This window comes from Poecilia formosa, unplaced genomic scaffold (genome assembly GCF_000485575.1).
Source record: "Poecilia formosa unplaced genomic scaffold, Poecilia_formosa-5.1.2 Scaffold32, whole genome shotgun sequence".
NCBI classification, from domain to species: Eukaryota; Metazoa; Chordata; class Actinopteri; order Cyprinodontiformes; family Poeciliidae; genus Poecilia; species Poecilia formosa.
This window is the reverse complement of record NW_006799971.1, coordinates 385,676-406,664: the sequence shown is the minus strand read 5'-3', so window position 1 is coordinate 406,664 and position 20,989 is coordinate 385,676. Positions and strand designations below refer to the sequence as shown.

At 37.2% G+C, this 20,989-nt stretch overlaps 1 protein-coding gene across 26 annotated transcripts in view; it reads left to right on the top strand.

Annotated features, from left to right (window-relative positions):
• sorbs2a (sorbin and SH3 domain containing 2a) overlaps positions 1 to 20,989 on the top strand; it is a 71,348-nt gene that overhangs the window by 23,799 nt on the left and 26,560 nt on the right. For 16 of the 26 annotated variants that reach the window (XM_016670275.1, XM_016670267.1, XM_016670276.1 and 13 more), the window contains 10 exons: positions 6,513 to 6,568; positions 7,511 to 7,600; positions 9,570 to 9,596; positions 10,857 to 10,981; positions 11,249 to 11,890; positions 12,922 to 13,350; positions 16,197 to 16,323; positions 17,568 to 17,743; positions 19,845 to 19,911; positions 20,845 to 20,895. In XM_016670275.1, coding sequence (XP_016525761.1) covers positions 6,559 to 6,568; positions 7,511 to 7,600; positions 9,570 to 9,596; positions 10,857 to 10,981; positions 11,249 to 11,890; positions 12,922 to 13,350; positions 16,197 to 16,323; positions 17,568 to 17,743; positions 19,845 to 19,911; positions 20,845 to 20,895 — 1,744 coding nt within the window. In that variant the 5' untranslated portion in view covers positions 6,513 to 6,558. The remainder of the gene's footprint in view (positions 1 to 6,512; positions 6,569 to 7,510; positions 7,601 to 9,569; positions 9,597 to 10,856; positions 10,982 to 11,248; positions 11,891 to 12,921; positions 13,351 to 16,196; positions 16,324 to 17,567; positions 17,744 to 19,844; positions 19,912 to 20,844; positions 20,896 to 20,989) is intronic. The other 10 variants (XM_016670279.1, XM_007549589.2, XM_016670281.1 and 7 more) reach the window with 7 other exon arrangements.

Sequence of the window (20,989 nt, the reverse complement as noted above, 5' to 3'; positions counted from 1 at the left end):
ATATATATATATATATATATATATATATATATATATATAAATAAATAAAAAGATTGCTTTTTTTTTGCTTTTTTTATTAATGTATAGGCAGCATAACTGTTAAGGAACCAAGTACAGGTTGGAACTTAATCAAATTACCCTAATTAGCCTGGCTAATTAGTCAGCTGATATGCTCTAATATCATGACACAGCATGATAACTAACATAACATGTATTATTTTCTCAGCGCTAGCATGACATCTTTATTATTGTGACATAGCCAAACACTATAAATTCCACACCCTTGAGCCCAGTTCTCATGCACTATTCAGAACAGGAGTGCATGAAAAGTACCACACAGACCTCAAAGATGGTTTTCACAACAGCAGCAAAAACGGCACAACAGGAAACACTGTGACAGCAGTTTTAAGGACTACTGCTAATAATAAAGAGTAAATGTGCATCCCTCTTCCACTTTGCAAATAGAGGGGTTCACAGGAAAGGCAGGCTAATACTAGTTTGCTTTTTTCCTAAGAATATCGTAAATTACTACAATATACTACAATATGTGCTACAAGAGTAGAATGACACATATTACACAACTTAATGCATTGCTGCCCTCTATAACTCATCTGTCAAAACTAAAAGCCATTCTCCTGTTCATAAAATAGACCAACCACTGCGGCTTGTTGGTTGGTCAAATCTACCCATCACCTTCAGAAAAATACCAGAATTGGTCACTAAAAAAAGAACAAAAAACTAAGAACACAAGGACAGATATCATTATTCACAGATGACAAGTGTCAGGAAACTGAGACCATCTTTAGTCTGAACACTTTCGAGCATCCTGAGGATTTTGTGATTCATTCTGAGAGGTTACCCATCATGGGAATGGTTTGATACTTGTTTATTGTGATTCATTGTTTGTTTTAGTATATCTTTATACCATCTCTAATGCTACAGATCGTGCAATGTGCATTGTGAGATAAGTTGAAATCAAAAACAAAAATTCCAATGGGTTTAAAAAAAACCACACAAAAAAAACACATCTCTGTAGCAGGAAAACCTCAGGTATTAGGTTGTGGTGACTGCTAGGCACAATTTTTTTTTTCTTTCTCCTGCGTAGTTACTAAGAGGTCTGATACTGGAAGTTAAGCTTTTTAGTACAGACATATGCAGTCAGGTCTCAGCAGATTAATGGATCTTGATGGTTTGAGGTTGCACTTAACAGATTTCTTTGGCTTAAAGCTCCTACTTGTGTATTTGCAAACCCCTCTGCTATTACAGTCAGTAATTATATCCACACAAGTCTCCAGAGTGGCCCACCAATTTCTAAATTATAGACAGCGGATAAACCAAGTAAGAAAATAAAAAATAACTTTCAGACATGGAAGTGGACCTACCAAACGCTTTGACCTTTGCAGTTCCAAACGGATTTGGAGCAGCAGACTAAAAAGAATGAGTCTTATTAGAAAATACATTTCATGCATCTTATAACTGAAAGTGGTAGAGAGTTTAATTTTGCTCTCAACACTCGTACCTCCTTCTTTTCTTATAAATAATACCATGAACATGTTGGCAATATATCAGCTGCATAATAATGAAACATTTATCCCACTCACTGATACACAAAGTAAATTGTTTTGCACTATAAAAAAACATCTTCCAATGAGTCTATAAAGGGTTGCGCAGATTTTCTCGAAAGACTTTCAGAAGTCTGTGTGGACAAATGGGAAGCGCTCTAAAGCTGGAGCGGTTCCTTCAAGTGTGCTGCCCGAACGTTACACCATGGTCGCAGCTGCTGTGTCGCCGTGGATCTGTCTCAAAGAAACATGATGCTGCTCATAATCTGACCATCATTTGGATGCAGACAGCCTGCGACGCCAGAGCCATGATTTACTCTTGTGTGTGTGACCGTGTGAGTGTATGTGGGTGTGTGTGGCTGAGGGTTGCTCATGTTGTGGGGACCTAAATCAGTTACAGCCATGTTACGGAGACGTATCTCCATCTTTTTGGTCAGAAGCAAATTTCCAAAATGTAAATCATTCAAGTTTTGAAGGTAAGGTTAGTGTGAGGGATTGGGTTTGTTAAGCTTAGAGTATGTGTCAAGGCGATGAATACAAGGTAGTATAATATCCCCTAAAGTCGAAATAGAATATATGTGTGTTTGCATGTTTTAGCATTTGTGAACTTGTAAACCCAATTTTTCCAGCAAATATTCCATTATGAGGAGCTGCTGTTCCTTATGAATCCCAAAGTCCAGGCCCTGAAAAAAGAAGTGCTGTTGTAGGGTTAGAGTCAGTTTTAGGATTAAGGTGTGAATTGAATTCAGGTTAGCTATAGGGTTTGGCACGTACTAGTAATGGTTAGGGTTGTGTGTATGTGCATGCACATATATGCAGTTTGTTTCTTTGATAATGTTTTTTATTGTGGAGTTAACTGGGCTGAGTTACAGTCAGGTTTCCAGAACAGAGAATATCCTGTTGTTTCTGACTTTATGCAGATCTAAAATTTTTCTAGAAATAACATCATTCACTTGGGTGTTGATTGCATCTTGAAGATGTCACATGATGAAGAAAAAAGTGATAGTACTTCAGAGGCAACTTGGATTTTTTTTTGTTTTTTTCCGAAGATTTTTTTGGCACATGTGGCCTTCATTTAGCAGCAGCTGGATGGGTAGTAGGGAGGAAAGAGAAAGTGAATCATGCAGCAAACTGCCATAGGCCAGGAATTGAACCAGGATAATAATGGATTCAAAGACTACAGCAAGGGTGGGCAATCCTGGTCGTCGAGGGCCGGTGTCCTGCAACTCTTACATGTCTCCCTGGTCCAACACACTTGAATCCAATAGCTGAATCACCTCTTAAGTGCAGTCAGGTTCTCCAGAGTCCGACTAACGATCTCATTATTTGACTCAGGTGTGTTGAAGTTGAGACACATCTATAAGTTGCAGGAGACCGGCCCTCGAGGCCTGGAGTTGACCACCCCTGGACTACAGCCTCTGGACTAGTAGTGTAACAAGAACTTGTCGTGCAACAGCTTGCAATATTGGAACTTCTCAAGGTTTCTTGTTGAGGTGACTTTTATGTTGCGAGCACCAGCCAGTTATGATTGGCATGACTTTGTCTGATGAAGTTGTAATAAAACTACTCTTAAATCATCCGTTTGGCTGCATTTTGGGCTTCCAGTAGGAACAGTAAATGGCAACAGAGTGAAAGACACAAATAATATGTTAGCACTGCACGTTGTTCAGATGCTGAAAGATGTAGAAAGCATCACTGAACATCTTAGGAGTACATTGAACTACATCACTATTACAGCACATTCCATCAACAGCAACTGGGAAACAGTAGATGTTATACTGCAAACAAGGCATAGTTGAAGCATTGACCTAAGGTCTCAAGAAAGGGGGAAAAAAAAGGAAGACCTCAGTTTGTTGAGTTTATCTTGATTTGAAAAAGTAATATTAAAATGTCATCCCGTCTCATTCACATGATGTCAGTATCGTGTCTCGTTCCATAATGTGAGTTCTCTTCTCTGCACATGGTGTGCATTATCTACCAACTGAACCATCTATTGCCCACATGCTTTGTGATCCAGCTGCTCGTTTGCAAGTTTCCAATGATCAGTGTGTCTTTTGAAACTAGGTCTGAGAGTGAAGCTTGCAAACACTCCCTGTGTGAAAGTATGAAAAGTATATAAAGTGATGTAAAATAAGGAAATGTAGAGGTGTTGCTAATTTTTCTGTTTTCATTCCAAGTGTAATATATAAATATATCTTATTGTTCTGAAGGATAGAAGTGGTATCTCAGAAATGGCCCCTGTGTCTAATTAATGACAGTCTGGAAAGTTGTCATCCTGATTAAATAAATGAGAATGGTCTGCCATCCATCCAGTGCCACTCATCGCTGCAGCCTAATACTAGGGGTCAATACATTCATGTCATGATACGTTTACATACCTCCTCCAAAATAAACACCAATGACAGGCGTGGTTATTAGCACTTTACTTGTCAAAGTGAAATTAGGCCCCAGGGTGTCATAGTGTTGGAGCAAATGTCTGGAAATACTTGTCATTCTTTGTCATAGAGTGTGTGCTGAGTACATTCTGTCATCATTACAGAAAATCCCTGCTGCTTCTATTTATTGGCATGGAGGTAATTTGTAGTGTAACATCAAATAGGTGACAACAGCTTAAACAATCATGTATCGGTTGTTTTTTTTAAAGTGCAAGCTCAAGCCCAACATTAAAAAAACCTCTCTTCTCCCCAATATATTTATTTAAAAGGTCCAACATACAGTGGAAAATAATGTTTTGGAGAAACTGAGGTTATACACATTAACACTAGAAATTCCTTCATATCATCATTCACAAACATTACATCAATATTTGTGTTATTGTGTCAGGGTAATGCAATGTTAGTAGTAAGTCCATGTTATTTACAGAAATACGTGCCTCAAGGCAGCCAATAGAGTTGATGCTGCTTGTTTGTGCCCTAAGCTGAGAGTCCCATGATGACATTATGCATTATGTACTCAGTCAGCAATGCAGTGTGTGTTCTGGTCTTCAGCTTTTGAAGTATACCCTGCACACATTAATCACGTGCCTTTCAGCTACAGTTCAAGGAAAATAGCTTCATGAAGCTAAACCCAACATAGTAATCTGCATCAATATTACTCCCAGTTAGGTTATATGTGTATCGGTTGTTCTTTACACACTTTGCAGTGATTTTGACACTAAGTGGTGACTGTGGCTCAGGAGGCTTGGATACATCCTGCAACTGGTGGGTTGCTGGTTCGAACCTGCGCTCTACTTACAGCTCACCTCTGATTTACCATTCAGTATTCAGGACCTTGAATTAGGATTATTTCTCTCTTTAACCCAGTTCAGGTCAGACACTGACAAGTGCTCTGACTGATTAGGATGTGAGTAGACAAGCTAAACAATCACCATTCACACCTGGCATTAAGCTTCAGATAATATTCACATCACAGAGAAAGATGGTCAGACGTGCAAATAGTTTTAAAGATTGTGAAATCATCCTACTGACGGTTGACAAAGTTGGATCAATATATTTTTTATTGTGAGATGTGTTTTATTTTACTTTGCAAGCACAATTAATGTTACCACTATTTATATAAAAAAGTGTCCTGCATTACTTTTTGTAAAGCTTTTGTAAAGATAAAAAAGACATAACCTGATCTGCTTTCATTACATCTTAAAATGCATGTAATCAGTTTTTCATTCTGACATCCATAGGGTAGACGTGACTCTGCTTCAGATTCTTGTGGAGTTATTTTATCTGCAAAACATGATAAGTTTAGTTGAAGTATGAGAGAGGTATGAAAGATAGAGACTTTAAACATCCCAGTTTGAGCACTTAGTCACTAAAACGTAATGTTTGACTGTTTCATAATTGGTTACTGTATTATGTTTTTATCATTTAAATCACTCGAAATGTGTTATTCAAAAAATCTTGACTTGACTCAAGACAAAAGATTTTAATCCCTAATCCTTCTGATTGCAAATATCCTACACAAATAAAGAATAAATATTTTTGAGCTTTTCCACGTTAAAAGAGATTTTGTAAATAATATGTTGCATAGTACAGAGAAAACATGCTCACCCAAACAGTATTTGGTTTAAAAAAAAATAAATTAATGGGGCGATTCAGCAAGTAAAAGAAAAAAGGCAACTAAAAGATAAACCTTATCTTTCTTCTGTTTAATTGTTTTAGACTAGTTGAGACTAGCTCAATGCTGTTTACAAAAGTTTTTTTTTTTTTCTTTTTTTGTTGCTGTTTCTCGGTATTGACTCTGCTGCTTGTCTTTTAGGGATTATTGAATTTTTTGAATTCAAACTATGGAACAAAAATACAAACTAATGTCCATGGCCGTCTCTGAAGGTGGCCAGAGGGAAACCAACGTTAATGTCGTGTGTGACTGATATCTGTCTTGATTGAGATTTAGAAAGTATAGTGAATGGTTTAAATCACGTAAATCATGCAACATTGTTTCCATTTTTTACATACAAATCAACATTTGCCTGTGAATATTCCACTCTGTAAAAAACAGTCGTCATCATTCATATTTTCAGGAATTTGTAACTTTGAAACTTAACGGGTTGTAGTAAATGTTGTAGAGCTACCACTTACATCCTAAATAAATACATATATTGAAAGCAGCAGTATGTAACTTTTATTAAAACAATGTTATGACAGGAGGAGTGTACAGTATTTCTGGTTGATTCTTTCTTGTTAAAATCCAACTGTAAAAAGAAGAACCCAGAAGGCTGTACCTTTCAGAACATCTATCAGTGTTTGGGGGTTGTCAGATTTTCTCTTTCATGGCCATAATATATGGCCATATATTTTATATGACCATAAAATTCTTTGGTTTACCAAATTATTAAATTATAATATGATAGAATTGTTTGCTGTGACTGTGTGTCTGAATAAAGAGACCGACGTTTTTCAAGCTTCAAAATTATTTGTGTTGGGACTCTGTCCTTTAATAGTCTTGTTTGTTTTGCAGGACAGTGTGTCCCCCTGCAGTAGATCAGTAAGAAGTGCTCTTCAGTATGAATACAGGTATGAACACAAAAACAGACATGCAAATAGTTTTAAAGATTGTGGAATCAACCTACTTCCAATGCCAAAGTTGGATCAATATTTTTTTTTATTGTGAGATGTTTTTTGTTTTACTTTGCAAGCATAAATATTGTTGTCAATATAAATATAAAAAGTGTACCTTTTTGTTGTGCACTGCTTTTTGTGGAGCTTTTGTAAAGGCAGTCTGACATTTGTGAAAACTTATGTTTTCATAGTATAATTGTACAAAGCTCTGTCAGCCACTAATCAGTAATCTATCAACTACACGTCTCAACACAACATGTACCTGTGTCTGTTCTGCCGGGTGGCCTGACTCCGTTTATTAATGGACCGTTGTTAGTAGTGTAAAGGGTAACAGTAAATAGCTTTGCACACAATGATTTTGCAGAGAAAAAAACTACAATATCCATCTTTGTTTGTAGGAAGTGAGGTTGTTTAATGGATGTAATTAGCAAAAGATTAAAAGGTAACCTAGTATGTTTTAGCATGTAAAGATAAATATATTTCTGTTTACGTACAGTAACTGTTTGAGAACTGTATTAGTATTATTAAGATCAAGATTTTTTTCTCAGCACTCATTGGATATTTCTGACCTAATTTAGAAGGATCTGTGATCCCTGCATATAAACCAATCATGTTCTTGAATTTATGTCGTGGCAAGTAAGCAAAACCTAATGAACCAAAACAAACCGACGGATGTTAAATCTTGCAAGAAATACTTACTGCAGATCCAAAAAGCTGGTGTGCATTGAAATAAAGTATGCACTTCAAATGCATGTGCTTTGCTCTAACTGCATTTTTGTGTGTGTGTGTGTGTATATTTGTGTTTTGGTGTGTTGTTTTTGCGACCGTGCATGTGCATGTGTGCTTCTGCTTCTGCTTCTGGCTCATTGATCTCGGGGCTTGGCTGGGAATTCTCAGATAGTGGAGGAATTGCAAGAAAAAGCGTGGCCTTGTCACTCATACTCTCTCCAATGAAGAGGGTCCAGAGCTCACCAAATTTGGCCACAGGTACTAACACTCGCAAACACACGGATATTTGAATTTTGAGTGGGAAACGTTTTTGCTACACTTTAAAACTATAGCTTATTCAAGGGGTTGGAGTCAGCAAAAATATGTCTAAGATATTGCATGGTAGTTTGCTGTTATGTTTTTTATGGGCATGCTTGGCTTTCTAAATAAACTATAATTCAAACTTTTATAACACATTTTTTAAAGTTGACTCAAATGGTCACATGGGTCTACATGTCTTGCTAGTGCCATGTTCCATTTATTTGTAAAACACATTGTGCAGTTTAAACATAAATGAGCTAAATATATTCATATGCTACACTTCTAGTGGCCTGTGGCAGTTCTAATATTTGAAGCACCTTACAGCCTCACCATAACTTTTCAGACATGGTTGAATCATAGCAAATAATAATAATTTAAAAAAATCACAGTTTCTGCACTTCCACCATCAGTTTGTGCCCTCTTTTTGTATCAGAAACACCATTATTATTAAAGGCCTATTTCTTTAGTTGTTTTTTTCTTTTTTTGTAGTTGTTTTTTTCTTTTTTTGAATGATTCAGTTGAACCACATTCCATAAGTAATGTCTGATTCTCATTGGTTAATTTTTAGAATTTTTTTTGTCTGTTCCAAGTTATTTCAGTGACCATTGTGGGTTTTTTCTCTTTCATTAGCAGAGAGTACCCACTATTTTGTCCATGTATGAATATGGAAGGTGTTTGAGCTTAGTACTGGGTTGGAGAGTTTAATTGTTTATTGCAGCCACATGATGAGATCTAATTATAAATTTAATAATAAATACTGGTAGATATTGTTCCTTAACCATAAAATGAAATAACTGAAAAAACGTATCAAATATGAGCAAGATCTTTATTATTTTACTGTATGTTTAGTCTAAAACTGTAAATAATCGTTGTGTTTCCTGACAAGTCCATTTGTTTTCCATAATCATAGTACATCATCTTAACTTTGACTTCAGAAGATTCTTTGGCCAATATTTTTTTAAAACTCTGTTTAGTGGGGTAGAGTCTAACAGTGCTGTACAGCTGTAGGACAATGAGGCTGCTTACTGAAATCAGGAAATTAATGATATTGACTTCAAAATAAAGGAAATAATATTAGTAATAAAAGTGTTGTGGACAGATTTGCATCCACATTTAACACTTAATTTTTGTTAGTTTACCCTGTTTTTTGCAGTGTGGTTGAGAGCATTAAAGTGTTGGATATGGCTGCTCTCAATACCATCCAAATTCCACTTTATTTCTTGTATTGTGTTGTGGCCTTCATCCTGATGTGAACAGAGTCTGTGGAAATGTTAATGCATTGTATCTTATGTAATTTATGAATTTGAAGAACAGAAATGGAATTAACCAGATTTTTTACTGGCAAATGATGGGTTGTCTGTGGCAGAGGAGGTTTTGCTTAAATGATATTCACATGAACTAATCTTCTCAAGTCTTTGTAACTCTGTGACTGAGCCCAAAACATTGAATTTTGGGTTCTGTGGTTTCTTGTTCCACACATATGTAAAGCAAACTGCAATTATAAAATAAAGTATTTGGTGTCAATTTTATTTTATTTTTTATTTATCATATACTGTGTTTTAACCACCATAAAAAGCCAAAGACAGATTTCCACATGTGGACAATAAGATTATTATTAAGTATGTTTTCCAAATTGAAATATGGACTTTATATCCAATACTGTTATATTGGATATAACTGCATCACAATAGTATAATTAGTGTAATATAAAATGAATTGATTTTCTGTTCTCTGGTATGTTCTGATATTACATCCCTTTGTTCACTACAGTGTGTGTCTATGAAGCACTAAACATTCTTGTAGTTTGTGAGCTAATTTCTTATTTACATGTCATTATATTTCATTCATCCACTGTTTTAGGGACATAATACAACCCAGCCACTCAAGGAGACATTACTTATTATGTTTACTCTTCTCTGTTTCCCAGCTAATGATTCTCACTCATCAGAGTTTGGTAAGTGACTGGACTTTCTGGTCAAAACAATCTTATCAATGAACATGAGTAGGGCTGCACAATACCGGAAAAAAATACTGTAGTTTTTTTCTTTCCCTCTGCGATATATACAGAATTTTTCAAGACATAACTTAAATTAGGGCTGGCTGATAGGCTGAAAAACTTATAAGCATTTCATAATCAGTGTTGATTATTATTGATTATTTTTTTGTTTTAAATATCAAAAATACTGCCAAACTTATGTGATTTTCCTTCTTATCCACAATTTCTTCTTACGCTGTTGTACTCATTTTCTCCTTTCACTCTACCCTGTTCTTCTTTTTTTATTTTTAGGCAGTTATGAGGGAGGGTGGCAAAACATAAAACTGCTCCAACATTCTCTGTGGTTGAGCCCAAAACATTGAGCCCAATGTATTCTTTGTTTTCTGTGATTGTCCACAAATGGTTGAAATTTTATTGTCAAGTGTAGCAATTCCGCACATTTACAGTGACAAATTCCTTCAGTCAGTCAATTCATGAGTGTTTCCCACACAACTCCCAACCTGATGCATTAAGCCAGTATAAAGACAACTGTTGTTGAGCAGTATAACTTAATTTGTCTTATCTGTCAAAGCAATGGAAATGCAGTTATCCTATTAGATGTAAGCTAGATATAACTTAGTTGTGTAATAGGCTAATATGAAATTCCAGTTACATTCATGTCTGTCCTTTCTGTTCTTTTAGAACATTAGTGGTTCTGGCAGCAACAGGTCATGTCAAAGGCTGAAGATAAGCCCACAATTCAGCAAATATTTAAGAATCAAATCATCTATGCATTCACATCAAAGCATTCTAAAGAAAATGCAAAATAACACATTTTAGAGCTATAATCATAAAAGCATGATACTGCAAAACCATGACATTATCATCATATTGTCATAATTTCATACCAACCCATATCTAGCCACCATCCTGGCCATAACGCCTGCTTTCTTCTTTCCTCTTGTTCGCATCTGTGCTTCCATTAGTCTGCGACCTTTAGCATTTTGGGCAAAATCGTTTGTATCCAGTGTGAACTTCTGCTGCTGTTAGACTCTGTCCAGCTGGCTTCAAACAATCCTTTATGATATGAATATTGTACAGACAGATATTACGATGGTAACATATTCCTAATATATTGTGCAGATCTAAACATGATCAAAGAAACTATTAAATGTCTCTAATATAACTAAACAGATGTAAAATAAAGCACTATCCAGACCATATTATTATAATCTACAGATTCTTGGCGGTCCCGGAGCGCTACTGATGGTTTGAAGAATGGAGATGCCAGCAGTTCATCTCTTGCTGCCAAAGGATTTCGGAGTGTCAGACCCAACCTACAGGACAAAAAGTCTCCCACACAGGTAATCTGCTCTTACTCTAGGCTGGCTTTAGAATTATTTTAGCTGACTACAGGTTGTAAGAAAACATTTTTAATTATCTTGGACTCTTAATGTTCTTGGCTGGTAAAAATCCATTATAGTTGGAAATGAATAAATCCTGCAAAATCATTTTTGGATTCATAAGCACATTCTTGAAACGACGTCACAATGGATTTATTTGTGCTGATTATTTTTCCTATTCTTGTTGTTTGAACTTACGCCGACTTTTGCTTCTGATTGGCTAACAAGGATGTCAGTCCCTTGCCACAGCCACCCCCCAGGAGAGAGAGCTTTAACCTCTTGTCCATTGGCATCAACCCACCGGAATTCAACTCAATCATTGATCTGCCTAATGACTTAAGTTCTAGAAGGCTAACATTCACAAAGAACGATAAAGCTGTATTAAAAGAGTCCTGCACGGTTAGCAGCACATCCTCTTACTCTTACTCAGAGACCAGTGGAAATTCAGTCCAGCAGGTTAATCAGTCCACAGCTGCAAATAATATAAGCAACCTCAGTGCCTCTGCCACTACCAGCACACAGAAACGTAAGGTTTCTTCACTTAAACTAACCCCTGTCACTATCCCTGACCCCCCTGATCACGTTAACCCTCAATTTGAAGCCCATTCCAAGATCCTGACCTCAGGCTCCCTCTCACCATCTTCTCCACCTCCACAAATAGTTTCAAACACACCCCAACCCCCATCACAGACGGCTTCAGTTTATGTCCACTTAAATGCAGAAAATCTAAAAAATCCAGCAGCTTTGGCTTCAAATCCAAGAGTGGAGGTGAAGGTTCCAGATCAAGATCCAGATCAGACCTCAACGCAAGTGAAGATGACAATGCCTCCTCCTACTATTCCACCAAGACCTTCGCCTGCACAACTGTTGGTACATACCTGACTATGCAGTGTAATTAGAGCAAGATCCTCAGTGACTACTTAGTCTTTGCAGTCAAGCACGAGTGTTTGGACGTTGGTAGCATCAAGAGTGACTAAATGGCTACACATTTGTTTGCGTTAGATGATTTTACACAAAACATGTGGTCAAGGTACAATTTGTCAAATGCCAAATTTAGAGCTATGTGATAAAAGTAGAGATATCCTTATATATCCTTATATATTATTGTCACTTATAGTGGTCCAAGTCATTTACAGTTAGCACTTTTCCAAAACCAGAGCCCCAAATACTCTGTTAAAAATAATACAGTCAATGTCAAAATTGCATTAAATAACACTATATCTCATCAGTATTACACCCACTGACTCACCAGTGAAGGGATGTTCTGAACAACACCGTATCCTTTTAGCTTCTACAGTTAACAGCCTTAATGTCCTTTGAACATCATAAAAGCAGACATACCTTCACAAACATTGTAGCAACAGGTAACAGTAGTTTAACTCTGTCAAGGACTCTCAATACCAGTCAGTTGAACATGCCTAGATCAGGATCCTGATCCAGTCCTTGAGCTCTGATCAGTAGGTATAAAGTCTTTATTTTTTTATTCTGACATTCTTTATAAATAAATGGAATGTATTTTGATGGGTTTTGTATATAACTTGTCTGCTGCGTTTAGTTGTCTAGTCTTGATGCTTCCATTTGACCAACAAAACTGTGATATGTAATCATGCTTACTGTATGTGTGACATTAACCAAATGTTTCTTTTAGTAGATATTTATCTCATTGACGGGAAGAATCACTTAATGTTCATCACTAAACTTATACTAATGATGCGTCTTTAATTTACAGCCTTTTTTATGTTTTGAAAGACATTGCTGCAGCTTGAATTTACCATCAGCCAACCGTGAATTGTTTTGTCACACCACCACCGCCTTTTGATTCGCTGGCTAATAAGTGATGTAACTAAGCATTCGCCTCCTTTCCTCCTTTTCCCACCAATTTGCTCTTACTCCAACACCAGGGGCCTCCTTCCCCTGACCCTTCAGCACGACACTCCCCCTGTCGCTGCCAGAGCTCCGAATCACTCAACTACCCATCCAGCTTAATGCCCAAGACCTTATCGTCACCCACCCCATATGTTCCTAGCAGAGCTGTTATGAAAACTGGAGCAATCAGTGGGCAGAGCATTGCCTCTTTCAGCAGCATGAGCATTGGTAGTTGTGTGTCACCGGCGACTTCCCCCGTGACAGTGTCGGCGCTCAGCCACTACTCGTCATCCACGGCGGGTCTGCTTGATGAGCTTCAGATCTGTAGCCTGGACTCACCTGGCGCCTCACCCACGCCTTCGCCCACGCTCAGCCATGTCTCTACCTACATATCCACTGCTGGGCCTGATGATGTGCTAACAACCTCTGTGGGTTCCACTGCTGCAGCAGCTACTGTCACTAATGTAATTATCTGAACAAGCCACCTCTGTAACATTTCATTACATTAAAAAAGTGTCCCTTCTCTCCCACCTAATCATTTTAATGACTAAACTGAAAAATGTGTGTGATTACTACATTTCTTTTTTTCATTTTTATTTTACTTTCACTAACCATTAACTGGTCTTCACCTATCAGATGTCAAAATTCAATTCAGTGTTGTTTCTTTTTGCTTATGTGGATGTATTTATGTCAGCTTTAGGTTAATGTCAGCTTCAGCATCCTTTTCCTTTTTCTTTTGTCGTATTTCAGAATAAAATTAGCTCTATTTGTCCTATTACATTTTGTTTGCTCCAGCATATGAACGCCAAACTTTCCTGCACATTTGGTGTGCAAGAGCAATACCACCACCAGCTTTATGACAAAATAAATCCAAATGGGGTTAAAATTTAAATATGTTTTTACAGGGAAAACAGTGCTGTTAATCTGAATATTCAAAGCTAAAACTGTAAAACGTGTGTATAAAGTGACCTATAGTCAGTACAAAATATCATGTGCCAAACAGCTTAAAAAAAAGTTAGATGACAGATCAAATGGCCATCCCCCACTGACAGAGGCAAAAAGCATAACATAGGTTTCAGGTGTTAATTTCTATCTTGTGTTTTAGATCCTGTGACTTCTAACACATCAAGAAGGATGTTTTAGAACATCCTTCTTGATGTTTTAGAAGGTGACCTTCTTCTCACTTCAGTCATCACAGCAGATTAATGGATGTATTGTCTTCCTGGGTGGCTGAGTCACTTTCCTAAACTTAGCAGAGATTTCTGTCCTCTCATGCCATCTGTCCTGATTACTGAAATAATATTCTTTACCATTTATTGCATGTTTCTATTGATCACCCAATGGCAAACTAGTTAAAATGGTTTCACTCTGCAAGAGTGAAGATGAAAAAAATTATCAGTAAGGAACACAAGGAGTTCCCTGATGATCTTTGACGAACCTTGAATTATGTGCGGCCTGCCACGATACTGACATGAACTATTATCTTCCTCATAATGACCCAGTGGTATTTAACAGATGCTTTTCTCCGGAGTTCATCCCAGCTTGTAAACACAGCAGATTACTATGATGTGACAATTATCTCTGTGGTGACGTCAGCTGGCAAGTTGCCCAACATGGTGATAATTTACCAAGCAAAGCAGTTTCCCTTAGTTAGTAATTACTGTTTGTCTGGGGAAACGTAACGTTCTGAGTCTAGCAAAAGACTAAGCAAAACAAAAGAGCATTGTATTGCATTGTGTTAACATAAAAACACCACTTCAGGATCACATTATGGCTTTTGGAACTGAATATGAAGCATTTTTTCACACTATTATTCAAATTGCAGAAATAATTTTCTGTCCTGATAGTTTGATTCCTAAAATATTCTTTAATAAAGCTCAACCAGAATGGTAATTTAAGAGCCTCTTGTTATTAATGTGCTACACTGACCTTTCCAATCAAGCAGATTGAAGCACTTTATTTTAAGCTGTTACCAGCAGACTTTTTTAAATAATTATTTTTATTTCACATGCATGGAGTTAGTCACAAACTCAACTCACTTTCCTCACATTAAAACATTCTAGCCAATATTCTTACATTTATTGGCTTCAGTGTCCTGGGTATATTTTTGCAATATTTTGCTATGTTTTTTCTTCCTTTAATTCCTTCCAAAATCTAAATATTGAGGAACAAGATGAGGGAAAAATACAAGCAAACTGATGGGGCACAAATATTTGTAGTACTTAAAGAAACCAAATAGCTCAATTTTTATCATTCACAGCAGTGATGGTTTATGGGCGACAAGGGCGGCATCTTGTGGAGGGGGGGCGTCTCACCTCACACGATGTGCGGACCGCCTCTGGATCTCAGACTATCACTTGACATCAAGTAAAGCTGAGGCAGCAGTGTAGCACTGCCATTGCATGAGTTTTTCAGTGTGACATCAAGCTACTTCCAAAAACAGATAAATTTAATTCAGTTGTGTTTAATTAGAGGTGCCAATAAATGTGCAGAGCTCTGTACGTAGCATAAAACAGTCCGTTCATTTTACAGTCCTACAACAAAAGGCAGTTATTGAAACTCAACAGTCATTTTGAATTTAGCTTCATTACTTCATCTGACATTTCCCGAGCTATTAGGTTTGCATCTATTGTGTGAGCTCATAGTTGCATTGTGCCATCACTTGTAATTCTGAGTCTCGTACTTGCAGCATCCATCAGGTTAATGAAGTGAGAAATATCCACAGCGCTAACACATTTAGATTGCCTTCCTCAAAGATCCAGATGAACAGAAGACATAGAACTGGACAAGGCTCGGTTGAATATGAACTTTTCCCTTCTTGCTTTGAAACCCCAGCGCTGTTACTTTAACTGCTCTTTCTTTGGCAGATTAAATATTTTATTTCAATGTCTCTTTGAATAGGGGAGCACTTTTATTTATTTTAACCAAAGCCTCCCATTCTCCTCAGGCCATGTCTGCTGTCCTGCTTTCATTAACTCATTTATAATAGAGATGTTTGTGAATGAGTTGTCTTTGTTTATTGTTGGTGTTTTTATATTTCATGTCATAAAATTCCAATAAATCAGACTTCCCTATCTAACAACAGAGAGTTACTGAATTAGTTATTTGTGTAAATAACTTTACATCTAATTTCTTCTGTTGTTTCTTGTCCAACTGTTCTTGTGTAACATGTTGAGTTTTTTTTCTTTAGAAGTTATCTTTGTGTGTTTTACTCTTATTCTATGAGTTTACACTTTTCATAAAATGTTTTACATTGCTGGCAATGTTTTTAACATGTTGCTTCATTTTCTGGCTTGTGGGTCACTCGTAGGGTCAGATTCTTTCTCATGCAATGAATGGAAGTACCAGCCATCCACAGAGGCCCATGTCTCCACCATCATATCCTCCTCCTCCTCCATCACTCCACACAGGCCTCCAGAGACACAGCAGGAGCTCAGGTGAGTCACTGTTCTTTGGTCAGCTTCTTTTTATGTTTAGTCAGTTCACTTAAAAGTAAATTGATTCACCTAAATTCCTTCTGTCAGGCCTAAATCAGTGACTGCAGCTTAACACTTCCATCAGTAGAGTTGCAATTAGGCCTAAATAATGATCTGGATCTAAATAAATAATTAACTACTTGAATTTATTATTGACTGGGACTTCAGGAAACCCATTCCACAAGCTTTATGTTGACCAGGTACCATCTTTGGGATCTTGGCCCCAATTCTTTATTTATTCTGCTGTCTACCGAGTGGTTGGAAGTGAAGTTGATGAATGTGGAGATTGTCTGCCGTTGTTCTATCCACCAGTATCACCGTTAGCAAAGCAGTCCCACTGCCTGATGCTGCTGCTACTATACTTAAAACATAAGATTGATTTGAGATTCTCACATTTACTCCTCAAAACGTACCTGTTATTATTAAGGCCAGATAGCTCAGTCTGAGTTGACCATTAAATCATTCTTTTGAAAGCATTTGGATCTAAAATATGTATGTTTTCGAGAAGTCTCCCCTTTTTTGGTCCGTCAGTCTAATGAGTCCTTTTTAAGCCAGCAGAGAAAAACTGGCAGTTGCAGACCATCACTCAGGAAAAGGAACCAGGTTTTGATTCTGTCAGTTGAAGACAGAATCTGTGACCTTTGGCCACATTTATTGAAAGTAAGCCTCTGTTAGAACCCGTGTTGATTAGAGGATATCCACATTATGTCCTTAATGAGCGCATGGAAAGTAAATATATTTAGTAGTAGAAGACCAAAACCAGGGGTGCACCGATATATCCGCAAGTCGATTTATCAACCAATCAATGTATTGGCGCCAATTTCCTTAATTTTGGAGATCGGTGGTCAGCCGATACTTGTCTATGAAGCCGATCTTATTAGCAAAGGCCTAAAAATGAACCACTGTTCTCTTTTGCTTCTCTGTGAGAGAGGTTTGAGTCTGACATACCCGCCCACCAGGTCATATCTGCACATTTGCAATTAACAATAGTCACCCCACTGTTACCCACCCAGTGACTTTCTTGCTATACTTAGTGACATTTCAGACAAAAAAATAGTACCGGCAGGTCAGGCCTTTTGAAGATTGGTAATCGGCGATTGGCCAAAAAACTGCAATCGGTGCACCACTAACCAAAACACAAGAATTTTCTTGACTATAACAAAGACTAATTTACGTGTCTGTCTCCTTTCCATTTTTGTAACCAGAGGGCAGTGAATCGGTCACCAGGGAGTCTGTGGTTTCAGGTTGCACCAGCATCAGCAGCACAGTGCCCCTCGCTCGCTTCTCAGAAGAAGAAAAGAAGGTGTCCATTGTTAAAGCCCCACATTACGAAGGCATTGGACCTGTGGATGAGTCTGGCATCCCTATTGCCATTCGCACGGTGAGGTCACATGACCAAAGAGCCTAAAGACTATTTTAATCAGGTCCAGAGATGTAACCTTAGTGTCTTCTGACCCATTTTGAGCTGTCTTCATGTGATAAGCTAAAATAGAGAGGATTACTCTCAGCTGGCTGGAACTGGAACCCTTATTAAAGGCCCCATCTGAGTCCAACTATCTTTGTTGAAGTATCTCTTTTGCTCTTTCTCTTTGTACTAGTTATGAAGATGAACTTACTCTGTTGCTCTTTACTTGTGAAAGAGTGTCCTCTCCGTTCAGGTTTTTTCATGTATTAACACTTCAGTCAGTTGTCAGCTTCTTGAGAAGAAGCATTGACTGCTGACATGCCGCACCACAGAGGTACAGAATGGAGAGAACAGACATGAGGAAAAGATGCAGAGGGAAGTTGGGCAGAAAAGGAAAAAAAAACAAAAAAAAACAGATGCTCCTTGTTGTGAGCAAGCAGACATTTTTGTGGCCACTCTGTTCGGTAACCGTGGAGAATGAAGCCGTAATTGGTCTGTTTCTTATCCCTGCCAATGCTACATGCGCCGCCTCCAGAATCCAGAACCAGGGCTCAGTGCTACTGAATAACGAAAGGATTAAGCCCTTCTGCCATTTGATAGCTCTTATTTGAAGAGGCTGTTGGATCTATAGTGTTTACACAAAGACAAGCATTTCTCCTGCTGAGTCCTGGCACAGCACCGGGAGCCCATTCTTTGCTTTTGTATCAACAGCTTCTGAGGTTTTACTCTGTTGTGTAAAACTAAACCTGCTCACTCAGATTTGTTGCATTTCTAGAAAACTATTGGCCATCCTGCAAGTGACAAGAGGCATTGTTTATAGCTGATCTGTATGTATTTGTACAATTTTTTAGCTTCTATCAAATTGTCTCAAATTGTCTTTCACTTATAATTTATTAACTGACTTGAATATTTGAGAAATAAAAAAATCAGTTTATCTTTGTTTAGTTAAATGTTTCAGATTTTCAACTGCTGATTTTATTTATCAGCAGTTGGTTTTGTAGTTTTAAGTTTTCCTATAGATGTTGTTCTGCGTTGTTTTGTGTCTTGAAGTAATTTTTGTGGCCAGACCAGTCATTTAAAGTTTGAAATTATTCTTTGTGTTCACAACTTGTGGCTAATGCCTGATGTTGTGGTTCACTGGAGTCCCTTGCTAGATTGATTGACGTCAGTTTGTTTATTGTCTGTTACACATTTTGTAACATCAGAAAATATTTTGTTGCTTTTGTGATCTTTTGCCCACTTCATGTTGTCAGACTTTGTCTATTTAAGTAATATCTTCACTGCTAATTTGTGATTTAAGGGGCAATTAAATTTCTAAATTGTTCCAGGTTGGTTTGGATACATTTCAACCTTTTATAAATTAATGACTTTTTGAAAACCACGTTTTGTAACTACTCTGATGTTTTTAGTCAGATAATAAAAATATGTTTAATATTGCTTAAAAGTTTGAACGAAAGGAAAATGTTCTGATTCTCATGTCATAGTATTTTACAGCTTCTCTAAAATAATGGTTACATTCTGGTTCCTGAGTGGTTCCCATTCTATACGCCACAGTATCATTTTGTAGAAAGACAAAGATAAGGGTGTGTATACTTAAATAACAAATATCATTGACATCCATGGAAATAATAGTCAGATTTATATATATAATACAAGAGAAGGAGAAATGTTAATTTATATTGATGTTTTTAATCCATAATATGACACAACATGGTCATACTGCAAGGGTAAAGTAAAAAAAAAAATGGAAACAATTTTTTCTTTTTATTATTGTGAAAAATGTCAGTTTGTGTCTTCAAATGCTTTATTTTTAAAGACATTAGACATTCCACCAAGCAAGTGCAGCATTTTCATAAGTCCTATGTTGGCATAATTACATTTTTATGAATAATTTATCATGTTAAGTTTTTCCCTGGGATTCAACTGCCTGAAAATAATCAGCCTGGAGACTGACCTCATAATAACCGTTTTAACTCTTTTGGGAATAACTTTGTGTGTTGCTTAAAGTTAACATTTGATTTATTTTTTCACTTAATAACAAATTGTTTAAAATGTTTCTTGATGTTTTTCTCCGCAGACAGTTGACAGGCCAAAAGATTGGTACAAAACTATGTTCAAACAGATTCACAAAGTTCACAAAGCAGGTATGTCCAAACCAGAGCAGCCTGAAAGATGTCCCCATTATGTGCCTTGATCAGATGATTTGCCTGCTTGAACAGGAGTTGGTCATGTATGCATTCAGTTTGTAAGTGTGTGTGTGTGTGTGTGTGCATCTTTGCCTGTCAGTTCCTGTTAAAACCAAAGACCTAAACAATCTCAGAGCCAGAACTCATTAGAAATGAGCAGGAAACTCTTGAACGGAGATGGGATAGCAGATTTCTCTAATAGACTCGGAATAGACTCGGAGCTGTCCTGGGAAATCTGCTCTAATTTTCTGGGTCTGACAGAAAGACACAGTCAGCACAAGGCTTAATTGTTCTGAACTGCTCAGGCTTCTTTTATCACAGCACATAGAAAACACACACATTCCCACTGTATTCCAGTGAAGCTATGCCATTCAGTTCTAAGTGTCCTCTACAGTTTCATAACAAATTTCTTCTACCACTTGAAAGATCACTGCCACTTCACAGTTCCTGCAACCCCTGGAAAAGATGCATTTTAGAAGACCTGAAAATAATGAATTCACTCTTCTGTTGCAGTAGCATCATCTCACAGAAAATTATAGGAAAACCCAGCCATTCATTTCAATACATTTATGCAAATCCCAAGTTAGAAAATATATTTTACTGGAACTCATGTGTCAATCTTGTTCCCCAATCATTCAAAATATTGAATGATTGGGGAAGGCAGATGTGTTCATAAAGATGAATATGTCTGTTCATCCTCCCCATGAACAGACATGGTGTAAATCATGTTTAAATTGGTACAGTGGTTGTCACTCTTGTTCTGCAAAACACAAATACTAGACATCACTGTGTTACTGTCATTGTGAAGCCTGCTAGTTACGCTTAGAGTTTATGCTTTATAATATGTGTTTGCATGTATCTCAGTCCGTCTTTTTACCTTTTCTGCTCCAGATGATGACTACTCTGGCACATACAATGCAACATATGCTTTCATAAACAATGGTGAGACGTGTTCTCCAAGGAACAGAAAACTGTTTCATACTCTTATTGTTTCTTCCCAACCTGTATATCTCCTCCTTTCTGCCTTACTGCCCTC